Below are 14076 nucleotides of genomic sequence, written 5' to 3'. Positions count from 1 at the left end.
CAGATGTCAGATTCTTATCAAACTGCACATTAGGAAAACAGGACCTAGAAAATGCAGGGAAATCTTGAGTAGGGAAGTGCACTGTGCTTAGCAAACTATTTTTCCCATTGTGAAGTTCCTCTCTTATAGCTCTTTGATTTAACTAACATATGGAAAAATTTGGGTTTATGTTATGAATGGAGGTTCTTAAAACTACTTACCCTCCCAACTAAAAAAACCTAAGATCCATGATCCCTAAGAGAGTTGACTACCCCGTACTGACAATACTTACAATAGCATCTAAACTTCAATCTATGGTACTAAAGATACATTTTTGGCTTAAAGTGCCTGTCTTTAGGCCTTTTTCTTTTCCTGGTCTATTTCCTTTAGACATTCTTTGCTTTGTGTTAGTTATGGGGGTATGTTCAAATGTTTTAGGCAGTACTAAGCTCTTTGTTTGTTTGTCTACATACAGATAAAGTACACACCATGATGACTTAGATTTTGGCAGTGGGTATATTCTGTTAAAGCCATTTAAAAGACTGCCAATGTATCCAGCTTCCCTGTTTCAGCTTGGATTTCATGCAACCCTTGGGAACAATTTCTGCAGCAATAAGGTAAAGAGATTTCTGCAGTGCTAGTGGCCTGCAGTCCCAACTCTGCAGAAATCCTTGTTAGCAGCAATATGCTGGGATCCCTGCCTAAATATTCTGAGATTCCTTCTTTCCCAAAACTCAGGGCCAGGTATAACTTCCTGCCAAACCAGTGGGATTTATTTAACCCTTTCAGACTCTGATGCACAGTGGAAAGCAAGGGTGTGGTACATAATACTGTTAAATCCAACTCCCACATAATCTGGGCATATCAGAAGAGTTAATAAATTATCCTTCTAGCTCCAGAGAAAAAAGATCTCTGGCTCTTACATGCCACTAAATCTCTGATCAGCAATGGCTGAGTTTTCCAAATTCTGTGATCTGACCCCACGGAGGATTATGTTGCCTCTGATACTCCTGTGCCAAATTCTCTAACCACAAAATAGAGGAGAGTTGGCCTCCCTGAGCTAGCAGCATTAGTAGAAAATTCCAAGAGTTGTGTGGTAACTGAGCACAGCAATATCATAGAATCATAGAATATTGGGGTTGGAAGGGACCTCAGGAGGTCATCTAGTCCAACCCCCTGCTCAAAGCAGGACTAATCCCCAGATTTTTACCCCAGTTCCCCAAATGGCCCCCTCAAGGATTGAACTCACAACCCTGGGTTTACCACCAGGCCAATGCTCAAACCACTGAGCTATCCCTCCCCCCTATATGCTGAGTGCTCTCTGTCTACTCCTGCTGCAAGGGATATTGAGAGTCTGGTAGAGAGCTGGACTGACTTACATCAATAGAGCATCCGAGGAGGGAGCCTTTTAGAAGAGCTTTCTGGATGATTTTGAACAGGTTGGGTGGTGCCTTTTGCAGCTCATACCACTCTGCAATTCCGCCAGTGAAATCCTCAAAGCCTTCAGTGGTGGATCCTCCAGAGAGAGCCTCGTATGACCCATTCACCCTGCACAAATGACATTTACTGTTTCAACCTTCTCTCCGAGGCAGCTCCTCACCTAGTATAACTTGTCATAGCTAAGATGAAGTCAATGGAGCTCCACGGATTTCAATTTAGCTATGACAATTTATACCAGATGAGGATCTAGCCTCTCCATCTAGGTTTTTCTTACCTCTTCATGGCAGAAAAGCCAAATGTAGGAACTAACATGCTATATTTCAGGAATGTGGGTTTGTATGCCCAAACATGCAATGACAAATGCTCAAGACTGTATGTAACCAAGCACATGCCCCCTCTGCCCCCAGGTTCGATACAGAAACTAGACCTCAGACTCCTTCATACCTCAGCTGGTATAAGTCAGCATAGTTCCACTGAAGTCAAGGATCTGGCCCTGCACATTCAGAATAAGGTTCCCACTACTAGATGCAAGAATTCCTTCCTGAGACTGGAACATCAGACTTAGGTGTTCTCACTATGAATCAGAGGTTTGTATTCACTGGACTGGAATACCATGAGCTCCCCAGAGTTCAGCTGCCTAACAAGGCAGTGCGACTGGTATTCTGTCATGACCTGTTTGCAACACGTGTAATGTTTCTTCCATAACCTGGACTACCAAAGATAAAGTACAGAGAAAAGGTTTGGCCCCAGAAGAAACCACAAACATCAGCATTTTCAGCTACAACCTGTAGCATCTGTCACAAACCCACGTTATACAGTCGGCTGAAGCTGTCAGTGATAGGTATCCTAAAAGATTTAGAAGACTAATTAGACTGACGCTATCTCCATATAGTTCCAGATATAGGACAGATACTCCACCAGATATTAGCTTAGGCATGAGGAGGTCAAAAGGTGAAGCAGAAAGAAAGAAGTCTCATTTGTTTTTAAAAATTGGCCCTTTACTTACTTGGCATAGGCCTTCTCCAGCAGAGCGCTCCAAAACTCACTCCCTTCTGCTGAGTGAACGAAGAGCAGCTCTCCATTTTTGGTGGGGAGCTTGTCGTCAACAACAACATCCACCCACTCCCCATACTGCCAGAACTGAAAGAGAGAATGAAAGGGACCTGGCTGCTGATGACTGCCACTGTGTGTGGGTTACACAGCCATTCCCTGGACAGAACCTTCACAGTTGAGTCTCGTGTCGGTGCATGTCCTCTCTTGCATTCTCTTCTATTCTCCTTGGTTTTGTCTCCCTGTTCTCTGCCTGGCTACTCATTAAACATTTTTCTTGAGCTTTTAGTTCATTGTAATAATCTTGCATGGATTTTTGTGCTTTGAACCTGTAAAATATGTATTGTTATGTGGCTAACTATATGACACAAGCATGTGATGTAACAGTAGCTGTACTGTGAGCTTTAGGGTTATTTGATTAGCTCTCTTTGCTTAGTTTGCTGCAGAGATGAATAAACTAGTTTGGATACATTTAAGAGTCAAGACGATCCTTCATTCGAACCTCAACCTGAACCAGGATGGGACTTTTCTAAAGTCCAAAAAGATCTGGATAACTCACAGAACTGGGCGCTGTCGGGGGAAAAAAAAGTGTCAGTGGCAAAACAGTGTACAAGAAACTGCTGTCCTTGTATTTCTGGATCCATCGATAGGAGGAAGTTCTGAAAAGTTTGTTCTTATCAGATTAGCAGCCCACAATACAAACTGAAGGGCCCCTAACTCCAGTTTTACACCAGTGAGATTCCATTGACTTCCCTGGAGTTACTCCAGATTTAAATCAGTATAGGAGAGAGAAGAATAAGGCCCAAGGAGTTTGGAAAGTTCAGGATTTGGGTAAGCATGAGCTTTCAGTCTTGTGAGCAACTGACTTGCTTTGATCTTTTGAAGTTTGTTTGCCACAAGTTTGTGGTTCTCTGCCATAGACATCAAGCGATACCCTGGTTACCACAGACAGTGTTAACCCAGGTTGTACTACTGCTTGGGTTATGATAAGCAGCAAGAGGGTTGTTGGCTGACTATTTAGAGGCACTTGCTTAAAACCATGGTACTGACTCAGCCAGCATTCCATCCCCTATCACAACATTGCTTGGGAAGCTTCCCATAAGAAGCCAGGTCTGCTAAGGCCTTTACCCCCAGTGTGAAGAAATCTAAATTCCTCTGCAACTCTCTAGCTGGTCAACTAATGGTAATGATCCTGGCTGGAAGTACCTCCTTCCATTTAACTCCCAAGACAGATAATGGTTTCTGTATCCAGGGTCAGTCTGGCGGTGGGTCTTTGGAAGAATCCTGTCTTATTCTGAGATGCTTCACTTCTCCATTCTAGTGTGAGAATGGAGGGAATGGCCCTTTGTGGGGACTACACAGTGGATTTGGACAACAAACACTACGGATTGGAATGAAACTCACACTCCAGTCTGACAGACCACCACTGATCTTGGAGAGACACGGTAACCAAAATATGCCATTTCAGTTCTTCGGCTGGTGTAAATTGGTGCAGCTCCATTAACTTCAATGGAACTATACCAATTTACATGAGGTGATCCGGCCCACCATGTTCCTCACATTCTGTCAGTATATGACTCTTTAGCAAAAGGCAGAAGCCAGGTACCTGGAAGTGGAAGATTCCTGCATATTTGTCCTGGAAGCTCTGATCTTTGGGAACAACTCTGGCCAGAATCTCTTCATTCAGGGTGAGAGACGCAATGGCTGCCAGCAGCCAGCAGTCACCTGTGAATACACCAGAAAGCATTAGCCCTTAGTTTTCGTACTGTGAAGGAATTTCTGTATGCCTGAGCATACGCTCAGGGAAAGATTTCACCTCTGCTTCATTCTATGCTTCTATTTTTCTGAGAGCTCAGCGACTTGACATAACTCATCAGACCTTCAAGCCTATAATTAGGTGGTCAAGTCCTGGGTCTGACAGAGAATCTTGTTTTGTTTCTTAATGAATGGAAGCATTGCTATAGTGATGATGGTGCTGATAAATAACCAACACATGGCCCTTCTCAATGCGCTTGACAAACTTTATGAATAATTGAAAACTTTCTGCACTAGCATCACTTGACCCATCACTGAAATGCAGCCGTGATGCTGGCAAACCAGGTGCTAGCTCTTGCCAAGGCTTTAGGCGTCAGCCAAGCACTGACAACTTTATTGATGGAAACCAATCTTTCACACCCATGTGTTAGTATGGTTCAGATGGGTATTGAACTTATAACAACGTGTTTACTATTTAGACTTTAATGCATGCAGCAATTTACAAGCATTTTGTAATCTCACTTGTACTATCTTTATCACATGCTATAAGGTAATATTCATGTTTTTGCTTTATAACTGTAAAAAATGTTTGCTCTGAAACGGTCAGCCTGTCAGTCCTGCCTGATGGACAAGACCTGATCCCTTCTACCAAAACTAAATAAGCCATTGTGAGACATCGCTAATTGCCCCTACACAGCCATGAAGATGCTACATGCAAAAGGGCTCATCCCATCAGCTTGAATTCTGGAAGAAGGAAATCGAGATAGCGAACAAGAAAATTTTTTCTCTCCTGCTGTTGGACTCTCACAGGGCTGAAGCTAGGAAACAAAAGCAGAGATCCTCAGGATCAACCTGGGCTAGCCCTAAGAGACATTCAGTGCTGACAGATTACTACAACTCTGTCACCTTTTGGAACCATAGACTGTAACTCATTTGTGCATATGTTTGCCTGCTTTAATCTGTAAATAACTCTCAATTTCTTTTTTCTAGTTAATAAATCCTTATAGACTCTGGGACTGGAAGGGACCTCGAGAGGTCATCGAGTCCAGTCCCCTGCCCTCATGGCAGGACCAAATACTGTCTCTAGACCATCCCTGATAGACATTTATCTAACCTACTCTTAAATATCTCCAGAGATGGAGATTCCACAACCTCCCTAGGCAATTTATTCCAGTGTTTAACTACCCTGACAGTTAGGAACTTTTTCCTAAGGTCCAACCTAAATCTCCCTTGCTGCAGTTTAAGCCCATTGCTTCTTGTTCTATCATTAGAGGCGAAGGTGAACAAGTTTTCTCCCTCCTCCTGATGACACCCTTTTAGATACCTGAAAACTGCTATCATGTCCTCTTTCAGTCTTCTCTTTTCCGAACTAAATAAACCCAATTCTTTCAGCCTTCCTTCATAGGTCATGTTCTCAAGACCTTTAATCATTCTTGTTGCTCTTCTCTGGACCCTCTCCAATTTCTCCACATCTTTCTTGAAATGCGGTGCCCAGAACTGGACACAATACTCCAGTTGAGGCCTAACCAGCGCAGAGTAGAGCAGAAGAATGACTTCTCGTGTCTTGTTTACAACACATCTGTTAATGCATCCCAGAATCACGTTTGCTTTTTTTTGCAACAGTATCACACTGTTGACTCATATTTAGCTTAATTAGTTTACTATAGGATTGGCTACAAGCATTATCTTTGGTGTGAGATCTGAGGTACCAGGTGACCTGAGGTAAGTGACTGGTCTCTTGGGACTGGAAGCAACTTGAATCTTTTGTGATCTTTGATGGATAGCACTCAACTATCACTAAGTCCTTGGGTGACAAGATAGACTGGAATGCCCGGGGGACTGTCCGTGACTCCATAATAACACTGTTATAGTGCTTCAGGAATTCATATTTGTTACTGGGTTGGTGAAGTCTAATTAGAGAACACACAACCAGTTTTGGGTGTCTGTCCTGCTTTTTGACAGTCTTCCTTGAGGTTGGCACCCACAGTCGTGAACAACTCCAGACAGCATGACAGCAATCACCACTGCAGTAGAAGACAGCAGCCTTTACAAAACATGAAGTGACTTTGATTCTGATGAGAGGTGCTGGATTGCCAGCCCTGGCGAGCGAAGTCCTATGTCAAACCACAGCACAGGTAGCAGCACTGGAAATTTCTGCATACACTGCCCTGCCAATGTGCCTCAGTCCTGATCTGGAGACACGCCTTCTAGAGGTGGGGTGGCAGGTAACTTACAGTCAATGGCCCATTCAATTCAATGCCTGTCTGCTGAGTTTCAGTTGTGGGCGGCCTTTAAACAGCACCCAGCTGTACATTACACAAGAAGTTTGGTGTGGCTTGGCCCATCCTTGATCAAAACAAACATTAGCGATGAATGAAACTGGCTTTAGTATGTGCATTTAAGAAGAAGATGCAGTTAGGACTGGGACCACTACTGCCCTGCTTCCTTCCACTGCAAAGATAATGCCAGTTACCCCTGCTGAGTCAGCAGGATGATTCCTTGGCTTCCCAGGCCTGCAGGGCTCCCTCTCCTTTCTGTACATTAACTGCCTGACCTATTCAGGAATGAAGAGCCTCCTTCCCTGTTCTAAGCCATCACATTTGCCTCTAGGCATAACTGACAAACAGGCATAATTTTAGGCCATTTCCAAGAAGGGGTGGAAATGAGCTGTTTGTGATTCCTTAACACTGTTGTCTACAGTGGGCCACGGATGGCTTTTCAGCTGTTCCTGGAAGAAATGCAGAACCCCAGCGTGGGCTCCATTAGTTTGAAAGTAGTTGGATATTAGGTCTGTATCTCTTTGACTAGTTTGTTGTGAACCCCGTCGTGGGGCTCACTGCCTTCTGTGGTTGTGGGTATTTACTAGACTCTGTTTTTAGGGACTCACCTTTGGCCAGATTTCTATTTCTTTTTCTTTTTTTGTTCTGTAAAAGGCAAAAGATACAAGCTCCACTATGTAAATGCATTTTATGTAGTTTAAAGAAAATGAGCCGTTCTGTGCTTATCTCAAATTAGGGAACGGAGCAGCACGGGGAGGAAGAAAATGTGGTGTCTCTAGGCACATACAGCAGCTCCAAGCGTGTTCCTCTATTCGTAGGGCCAGTACTTGCCTATGTAAGCAGAGGATGTTTCCCCCCCACTCCTCTCCAGTTCATGAGCAACTGCAGATTTGCTCTTGCAGACATACCCTAGGGACTGAAGCTCTCACAAATTCCCACATACAGCATCCTCCTAAATGATCTTTATAAACCAAGGTCCTTCGATCTCTGTGGAAATTCACTGAAGCCTCCTGATCCAGCCCAAAGTTCCAGCTTCTGGGACCTGCCACCCATGAGTCAGAAAAGGTCTGAAGGCCAGCCCTGTTTCTTAGTGCGGTATGCCCTTCTACCCTCTCTGGGACAAAGCCAACGTACACTCTGGCGGTAGGCTGGAGCCTCATGTTCAGTACCAGCAATGTTGTACTTTTCCTACAGACAGACAGAAAAACATGCTTTCGCAAAGGGGAGGAAGAAGAGACTGACCCCATACAAATAGCAAATTATCTATTTTTGTAGTTATTCTTGGAAATAAAAAACATGAGTTCAATAGTGAAAGATCACCTTTATATGCGATGACAGACCCTTTGAGCAGCATGTTAATGAGGTGACAAGTGCTTTTAAAGAGCCTCATGATCCCAAAGACCTGAGTTCCAGGGTATGCTCCTTTGACTGCACTTTTCCAACTGATTTTTTTCTCCTGTAGCATATAAGAGAAGGCTCCACTGATTAGAGCAGGAAGCCGAGTTAGGACTCCTGGGTTCCATTCCCCTTTCTGACACTGCCTTGCTTTATGACCTTGGGTAAGACAAGGTCTTTCCCTCAGTTTCCCCCATCTCTAAAATAAGTAGTGCTCCTCATCTCCCGGTGCACCCCAAATACAGAAGAGAGCCTTGAGATGAGGCGTTGGAGAATAAAAGGGCTGTTGGGGATTGTGGGGTCCGAGACTCATGACAAGAGGGGGCTGGATGGAGCAGCAGTTAACCGGTGGCTGTCAGATGGCCAGCTCTCACCACTGGAAAGAAGATCAAAATCTTGTGAATGGGAGCAAGAGACGGGTTCAGATGGGTGTCTGGGAGGAAGTCTGGGGTGGGGTCATTTATTACCTTAATCCACCATCAAGTGCTGCCACAAGCTTAACTGCTGCAGCACAAACACCATTCTTTTGAGAAGTACGGGGATCTTGTAACTTCCTTCCACTCCCTCTGTTTTGCAGGTTTTCTCTGTCAATAGATCCTGGTGGCTGGATTTATCCCTCAGTACATCTCAAGGAAGAGGTGGATTTTTAAAATAATTTGCAGACCTAAGTCGCTTTTCCTTTTCTCATTTCCTATACCAAATGCCATGAAACATAAATAAACCTTAAAACCCACCCCTTAACCGAGCTCCAATGGCCAGCTCTGTTGCTATAGAGGAGTCCCTGCTAGCTGGGATGTTATTTTTCCAGGAAAAGACCAGTGAACAAGCACAAGAACACACTTCCAGCTGGAATGACTCTAGCTGTAGATTAAAGTACAATGACAGAGAGCAGAAGTCAATTTCCCATGAGAGAGCACAGAGCACATATCTCCTCTGTAAGATGCTTCATCAGTTCTGCCTGACAAAATGGCAACTGCCCTTGCAGACTCCTTAAAAATGTAAAGATGAAGTATAGGGGAAGTCATAATAGGAACAGAGCTCCGCTCACACTAGATCCATTTTGGAACGCCACAGTGCTCAGGAAATGGGCAGAGGATATGGACACAAGGCTTTGGGGGTGTGAAATACATTCTTAACAGACTATTTACATGTCTTATACTGATAGACTCAACATGCTCAATCCATTCAGTTTAAGAAAGAGAAGGCTAAGGGATGACTTGATTACTGTCTATAACAGGAGTGGGCAAACTACGGCCCGTGAGCTGTTTTTATGTGGCCCGCAAGCTACACCATCTGGCTCGGTCCCACTCTGGCCAGGGCACTGGGTCGGGGCCACACCATGTGGCTCGGTCCTGCTCCGACCAGGGAGCAGGGTCGGGGCGGCACCATGCGGCTCCTGGAAGCTGCAACATGGCCCTGCCCTGGCTCTCATGCACTCCTTATGCCTGAGGATGCCCGAGAGGGGACATGTCACTGCTTCTGGAGCCACTTAAGGTAAATGCTGCTCGGAGCCTGCAACCCCTGAGCCTCTCCCCATACCCCAATCCCCTACCCCAGCCCTGATCCCCCTCCCACTCTCCAAACCCCTCGATTCCAGCCCAGAGCACCCTCCTGCACCCCAAACCTCTCATCCCCAGCCCCACCCCAGAGCCTGCACCCCCTCCCACACTCCAACCAAATTTTGTGAGCATTTATGGCCCATCGTACAATTTTTATTCCCCGATGTAGCCCTCAGGCCAAAAAGTTTGCCCACGCCGGTCTATAAGTACCTATATGGGGAGCAAATATTTAATAATGAGCTCTTCAATCTATAAGAGAAAGGTATAACGTGATCTAATGGCTGGAAGTTGAAGCTAGACAAATTCAGACTGGAAATAAAGTGTAATCTTTTAAGGGTGAGAATAATTAAGCATTGGAACAATGTAACAAGGGTTGTGGTGGATTCTCTATCACTGACAATTTTTAAATCAAGCTTGGATGCTTTTCTAAAAGCTGCTCTAGGAATTATTTTAAGGAAGTTCTCTGGCCTGTGCTACACAGGAAGTCAGACTAGATGATCACAATGGTCCTTACTGGCCTTGGATGAGTTTGCAATTAGTTACAAACACCTCTGTCCCCTGCTGCATGGGTTATTCAGAGCCTCACAATGATACTATTTGTGGAGGGAAAGGTTGCAGGGCCCCTTGCAACAAGCCCTCTAGGCTAATGAGTGCAGAGGCCTCATGCTCTCCCCTGCACAGCCTGTCTGCACAGAAGTGCCATTGTTCCTCTGTTTTTCTACCAAGGAATCCCCAAACAAACAGTCACATGCTCCACTCGGGTTCAGATGCACTTGGAAAAGAATCCCCAGAAATTCCTTCCACACTGAGGATCTCGTTTTTACACAAGTTCTTCTTTCTTAATCCTTAAATTGAGAGGGTATTGGACGCTGGCTCACTCTGTCTCCACCAGGGCAATGAAAGAAGTTATTGGCCCAGAGGAAAGGGAAAGGAGGTTTAAGGATGAGCAGAGCTCTTTCTAAAATCCTGGAGCCACTGACAGGTATAGATTGGACTGGTATTTTGACTAAGATGCTTCACGCCATATCATTATCATACACAATAAAGAGTGATAAATAGTTTCCTCCTAGCCATAAAAATAGTAATGAAGGCTGTGAGTACAAGTATGCTCATGGGATATGGTGGTGGGGTAGGGTGACCAGACAGCAAATGTGAAAAACTAGGATGGGGTGGGGGGTAATATAAGAAAAAGACCCAAAAAAAATCAGACTGTCCCTATAAAATCGGGACATCTGGTCACCGTAGGTGCGGGTGGATGAGATCATGTCTCTCTTGATGGAGAGGGCCCAGCAAAATTAAAAGCCTGATGCTTATGCCCAGCTAATGGCTTTACTCCTTTGAGGTCTTTTGCTTTCGGCACTGAAGGTACATCCTGGGTTCCATCCCTGCTAACGGCTATTGTATATGTCTGTATGTGGCATGGGTTCATTACAGCTGAGCTGTACTGCAGAGAGTTCTGAGCATATTTTGAATTAATAGAGTGCTCTCTGATCTGGCCACCCCACCACCTCCTCCTCTCACATGTGCATTTGGAGACGCAGGCAGGAGTAGCTCCAGCTAACACTCTTCTTCTGAACGTGGAAACATTGGCTACTGAGCATTTTAATTCCCTTCCTTCTTTTGGGGCTTTTGCTCCATTGTTCCCTCATGCTGGGATGGGTCATGATCACGGCAGTATGCAGTGGCTTTCCCCCCTTGGTTGTAGTGCAAAGCACTGAAAGCAGCACTTAGACAAAGCAAACATCTCACCTTTGTGGAACTCAGAGCCTCCACCTCGCGATGCTCAGTGCAATCTGTCCTGTTTTGGCAGTGACTGAAGGGCAATGCCTGGCTGACCGCCAGCGTGAACTGCATTGATTGTTTTGTACCCGTTAACTGATCTGCAAATCGCACAAACCCGCCATTACATTAACTGGGCCCCGCCATCTCCACAGAGAGTCCAGACACTGAATGGGTCCTGGAGACTCAACTCCCTCCTGCTCAGGGTTAAGGTTTACGTGTGGGAGCTGCACGCAGAAAGGATTTCAGCCTCCAGGGTTGTTAGTCAACCAGACACACCTTTTACCAGACTTGATTCACAGCTAATGGCCATGTGCCAAGACTGAGATCAGCCTGAAGAAGAAGAAGAAGAAGAGTGCAGGGGCTGCCAGGGGTGTGCGTAGGGCCTGGTGGGGGGAGGTAGATAAAGCTGCCTGTCTCAGAGTGGAGTACAGGAGACACAGGGCAAAGCTACAGCTGGTCCCCTGGCCTGTGTGCTCTGTGGGCCGGGTGGGACAGCTGGAGGCAAGTTCTACAATCCTAACTTGTGGAGGTTCAGGTGAGGAAGCATTTTTTCCTCTTGATTGCTCAACCTGCAATGCAACTCCCAGTGCAAATACAACAGCCTGGGGGTGTGCTCACTGTAACTGTAACAATACTGGAAACTTCTCTGCATCTGTCTGCTGTAACTTATGCTGCCTTCTTCCCTGGGCTTGCGGGGGGTTGGATCTGACGTAACTTGGAGCCTGTACTCATGAATCCTCTCTACAGGAGCTTCTCAGGCAGAGGTGGCTCTATGTATTTTGCCACCCCAAGCACGGCAGTCAAGCAGCTTTCGGTGACATGTCTGCAGGAGGTCCACCAGTAACGCTGATTCGGTGGCTTGCCTGTGGGAGGTCCACTGGTCCCGCGCCTTTGGCATACCCACTGCTGAATTGCCACTGAAGCTGCAGGACCGGCGGACTTCCAGCAGAAATTGCCACAGAAGGCAGCCTGACTGCTACCCTCACGGCGACTGGCAGGCTGCCCCCTCCGGCCTGCCCCCCAGGCATGCGCTTGCTGCGCTGGTGCCTGGAGTCACCCCTGTTCTCAGGTTCCAGGGGTGTATACCAGGCACATGACAGTCTCCCTTTTCCCACCCCAAAGCCCAGGAAGTGAAGGGTAGCAGCGAGCTTTTGACGGTTTTCATGTGTGGAAGGGATGTGAGAACTGACACAACCTTGAGTAGACGATTGTTACTGTTCAGGCCCCACTACTCCAGCGGTTACTGGAAATTTGACTCAGTGAGTCATAGTAAATTGAAGGCTGTACAAGTAAAAAGCCTGGTGATGGAATATGGAATTTTAGCCATGTGTGAGGAAACAGGGGATGGGGTGGAAAACACTGCTCCATCATCCTTGGAATCTAGGAACTGGCATCTTTTACAAGCTTAGCTATCTGACAGATTTGGATAGAGACTGTCCCTGGGCAGAGACAGGAATGCCAAATCCAAGGGGATGGCAGAGACTTTGTGTGGAAAGAACAGACTGTCCAATAAACCTCTAGGAAAGGAGTGGCAGGTTACAGAAATCTTGCTGTGATTCCCCCACAGCGAAGGCCAGCAGAGCAAGCCTACATGAGGAACAAACCCTGGTATGTCCAGATCATCTGGAAAAGTGCTGGTGGAGCAGTGGGAGACTGGGCATCTGTCTAGGCATGCTCTGCATGGAGCTTCCTCTTAGATAAGGCACCCATTATTTTTGACATTGTGTTTCCTGTATATAGTGTTCCTCATCCTATCTTTACCTGTCTCTTGGTGCGTTAACTTAGATTATAGTCATAAGTGTTAGAAATATTAATATACCTCACTTGTGACAGATTATTCATTAATATTTCTAAGAGTTTAGCTACTCTTCCGTTAAATATAGAGAGATGATGGGGTCAGCACTCCCCCATGAATCATTTGCAGAGGTTCAGTGGAAGTATATATATAAACTACCCTCTAAGGCAGGGGTTTCCAAACTTGGTTTGCCGCTTATTCAGGGTAAGCCTCTGCTGGGCCGTGAGACGCTTTATTTACCTGAGCGTCCGCAGGTATGGCCACTTGCAGCTCCCAGGGGCTGTGGTTCGCTGTTCCTGGCCAATGAGAGCTGCACGAACCCCTGCTCTAAGGAAATGCAAATAAGCCATCACAGCTGGTTTTGGCTAGAAGGAAGCAGCTGTGACAATCTGCTGCTAATTATCTGCCATGAGATCTCAAAAAGCCTGGACTGGGAGCATTTCTTGGATAAACAAAGATGCAGGGAACTGGGTGAGGCAGTGCTGGTACCTGGCAACAGTAGTCAGGAAACCCCACTGTTGCAGTGGCATGTGGCTTCTGACTGACTTAATCCTATCATCTGAAATGTCTTCACTCTGTACACCAGGGATAAGGGTGAGGGCCTGCTGCCCAACAGCCTGGCACATGGGTGCTCCAGCCCCAGAGCACCCATGGAGTCGGCACCTATGGGGAAAAATTAGTAGGTGCTCTGCACCCACCGGCAGCCAACCTCCCCCCTCCTCGCCTCCTTATCCCCCCACCCCGCTCCATGCCACATCCCGGCTCCTCCTTCTCCCTCCCTCCCAGCACTTACGACCCCCCCCCCCCACCGCTGCCTAACAGCTGTTTGGCAGTGCTTCGCACTTTCCAGGAGGGAGCAGGAGGAGCGGGAATGCGGCACACTCAGGGAAGGAGGTGGAGAAGAGGCAAGGACTTGCGGGAAGGGGTGGAATTGGGGCAGGACTAGGGGTTTGAGCACCCACGGGGCAGAGGGAAGGAGGCAGAGAAGAGGCAAGGACTTGGGGGAAGGGGTGGAATTGGGGCAGGACTGGGGGTTTGAGCA

General features: G+C 46.4%; 1 protein-coding gene across 1 annotated transcript in view; it reads right to left on the bottom strand.

Moving 5' to 3' along the window:
- LOC127048763 (calpain-2 catalytic subunit) overlaps window positions 1-14076 on the bottom strand; it is a 51799-nt gene that overhangs the window by 28146 nt on the left and 9577 nt on the right. The window contains exons 3-5 of the mRNA XM_050948670.1: window positions 4076-4194; window positions 2426-2559; window positions 1359-1527 (exon numbers count right to left, since the gene is read on the bottom strand). Of these exons, the coding sequence (XP_050804627.1) occupies window positions 1359-1527; window positions 2426-2559; window positions 4076-4194 (422 nt within the window). The remainder of the gene's footprint in view (window positions 1-1358; window positions 1528-2425; window positions 2560-4075; window positions 4195-14076) is intronic.

This window comes from Gopherus flavomarginatus, chromosome 4 (genome assembly GCF_025201925.1).
Source record: "Gopherus flavomarginatus isolate rGopFla2 chromosome 4, rGopFla2.mat.asm, whole genome shotgun sequence".
Classification (NCBI taxonomy): domain Eukaryota; kingdom Metazoa; phylum Chordata; order Testudines; family Testudinidae; genus Gopherus; species Gopherus flavomarginatus.
This window is presented reverse-complemented; position numbering and strand designations above follow the sequence as displayed.